Source organism: Helianthus annuus, chromosome 16, assembly GCF_002127325.2.
Source record: "Helianthus annuus cultivar XRQ/B chromosome 16, HanXRQr2.0-SUNRISE, whole genome shotgun sequence".
Lineage (NCBI taxonomy): Eukaryota > Viridiplantae > Streptophyta > Magnoliopsida > Asterales > Asteraceae > Helianthus > Helianthus annuus.
The window spans coordinates 169043775-169046415 of NC_035448.2; the positions used below are offsets into that span (position 1 = coordinate 169043775).

General features: G+C 39.7%; 1 protein-coding gene across 1 annotated transcript; it reads right to left on the reverse strand.

Moving 5' to 3' along the window:
* Positions 1–221: 221 nt before the first annotated feature.
* LOC110919917 (myb-related transcription factor, partner of profilin-like) lies at positions 222–1304 on the reverse strand. The gene has a single exon (XM_022164165.1). The coding sequence runs from the start codon at positions 1302–1304 to the stop codon at positions 222–224; it is 1083 nt and encodes a 360-aa protein (XP_022019857.1).
* Positions 1305–2641: the final 1337 nt, after the last annotated feature.

A 2641-nucleotide genomic window follows, 5' to 3' on the forward strand; every position in this document is an offset into this window, starting at 1 on the left:
TGACAACCGATTACATGATTGTTTTTGAAAAGGAAATCAAAATAGACTCGGGCTACATCCCCCGGTCTTACTAGACTAGTACATATACAAAGTGGCAAAATTTTTCCTTCATTCCATGCGGTCTTTAGTCTTTCAGTTGTCTTGAAACTTGGTGTGAGTCTATGTACACAAAACGCTGATATAGCTACCTATCACAAAAGAAGTACCTGCAAACACAAAGTCTATGGTGGAGGAAAAACTGGTGGTGGAACCGGAAACAATGCCCTGTAAACATGAGAAACCCTATCCTCCATATCATGAACCAAACGGTGAAGGAAAATCATCTGCTGCTCGAGTGTCAAAACACGAGCAGGTAAGTCAACTGGTGGTATCTGAGGTGGTAGTGGGGGTAATGGTGGTAACTCTGGTGGTGGTGGTGGTGGAGCATGAGGTGGTGAATGAGCTGGTGGTGATGGAGTCAAAAATACCAAAGCCTCAAGGTGAAGAAACTCCTCCTCGAGTTCATGAACTCGACGGACAATAAAGTCTATCTGATGCTCGAGAGTCAGCACACGAGCACATAACTCGGTAGTAACAGATGGGTAATGCGATGGGTGGTATGGATCTGTCACGGGCATGACGTGAGGTGGAGAGTGTGGCGCAATAAGAGGCTCACTGGGTGGTATGTGGGCATGTCCAGAGGGTCCTGCCTCGTCAGTATGGTCGGTCTGTGGTAGGATAGAGGCAATATGGTTAGGTGTAGGGACAACTGGCTCATCTGGTAGGACATCATCCAACTCAAGGTCTGCGTTGCGCTGTAGGCCAAGGGCCTGCAGTGCAGATGAGGTAACAGATGCATAAGAAGAAGCATATGAGTCTGTATCTGCATCCGAAGAAATATCGATCACCGAGACCACCGGTGATGCAATATCTAAGATAACCACATCATAAACATCTCCGTCTCCCAAGTCATCATCTATATGCTCTACGGGAATCACCGGGACAATGTCGTCATCATCCTCGTCGAGGTCGACGAAAGGCACCATAGCAAGAGGAAGTACATCCAAAGGTATAATCTCGACTATATGTTCACCCTCCGGGTGACCTATAATAACTATGTCATTGAGTGGTGGAGGTACAGCTAATACATCATCGTCAACAATATCCCCTAGATATGCAAACGGCTGAAAATCATCCATATCGCTATCAGATCCCGTCTCACTATCCGATGTAATGACCTGAACCTCGGGTATGTAATCATCATCTGAAGAAGGTGTCATAGGATCCACGTCATCATAAATGTTACTTCCTTCGGATGAAGACATGATATCCTGTAACATAATTGGTTTGACGTATGTATTAATAAAATAATTTTTCAAATATATATATACACAAAATGTTGAAATCACATAATTTCATTTTAAGTTATTCTATTTGTTTTATGCGGATTAACTTAATGTTTCATGTCTACCATTTAGAGACTAATGCACTTAATGTCCTTGCTTGATTTGTATGATATGAATTTGTTTATGCAATGAAAACTCTTGTTTTTGTATAAATTGTTTTCGTGGGAGGTTCCCTAGTGATTGTAGACTAGACTCGAGAAAGAATCCTGGTTCACTACAATCGAAGCTCTGATACCAATCTGTCACACCCTGCTCGTAGCGGAAGCGCGAGGTGTGATCTGTTGGTTCTCATTGCATAACGATATAAGTAAACATACTAAATGAATAAAACATACTCCATTGCCATTACCATAATTGTTCAAAAGATGCGCAACATACATTAAGTTTATAATTTACAAACCATTCAAAGAAACTAAGGTGTTATTATTTCATACATTCAAAACGAAATTTTAAACACTAAGGCTTTGTCCACTATATCACCGCAAAGCGGCAATATAATAGATAAACCCTTCAAAAGATGGCACGAAGTCTTGATACTTGTTTCCTGAATTAGAATCCCTGACAAGGTCCACTAATTCCCTGAAATACATGTTTAAGTAGAAAAATCAACAAAGGTTGAGCGAGTTCATGCAGTTTAGTTGTGTATGATACACCCGAAAAATGAAAAATGTATTTGTATTTGAATCAAATATAGTATGAAAAGCGTCAATGAAATCGTGATCATTAATGTTTTGCAAGGACATTAATATGTGTGACGAAATAGGAAGCAAACCAACCCTAGACGATTTTAATTGTATCGACACCATGTTGTAGGGCAACAAATGCACTCCTAGGCAAAAGAATGGCCATGAGTGGGGCTCGCCAAAACCCATTAGATCTAACCCTTTGTTCCTTGGTCCAAACTGGATTAATGGTGCTTTAGTTATGGCCCTAATTTCTCACATGATCTAAAGTGTTTCATTCCTTGACTTATCATACTTATTGTACATGTATTTTCCCCGATAGTTGTAAAGCTTGAAAAACATTTAAAATGAAAAGGGGACATGAACTCACAATATCGCTTCAGTGAGTAGAAGTAAATATGATTTCACGTACGGTAGTCCTGAACAGTATTGCGACCTACAATCATTGTTATATTTTGTTAGACACTTCGGTCTTTGTAAATAACTTGAGTACAAGTCTTATGTCTTAATTATGTGTAAGACTTGTATGTCTTTATTGTTTAACCGTTATATACATATTTTTCCAAATACATA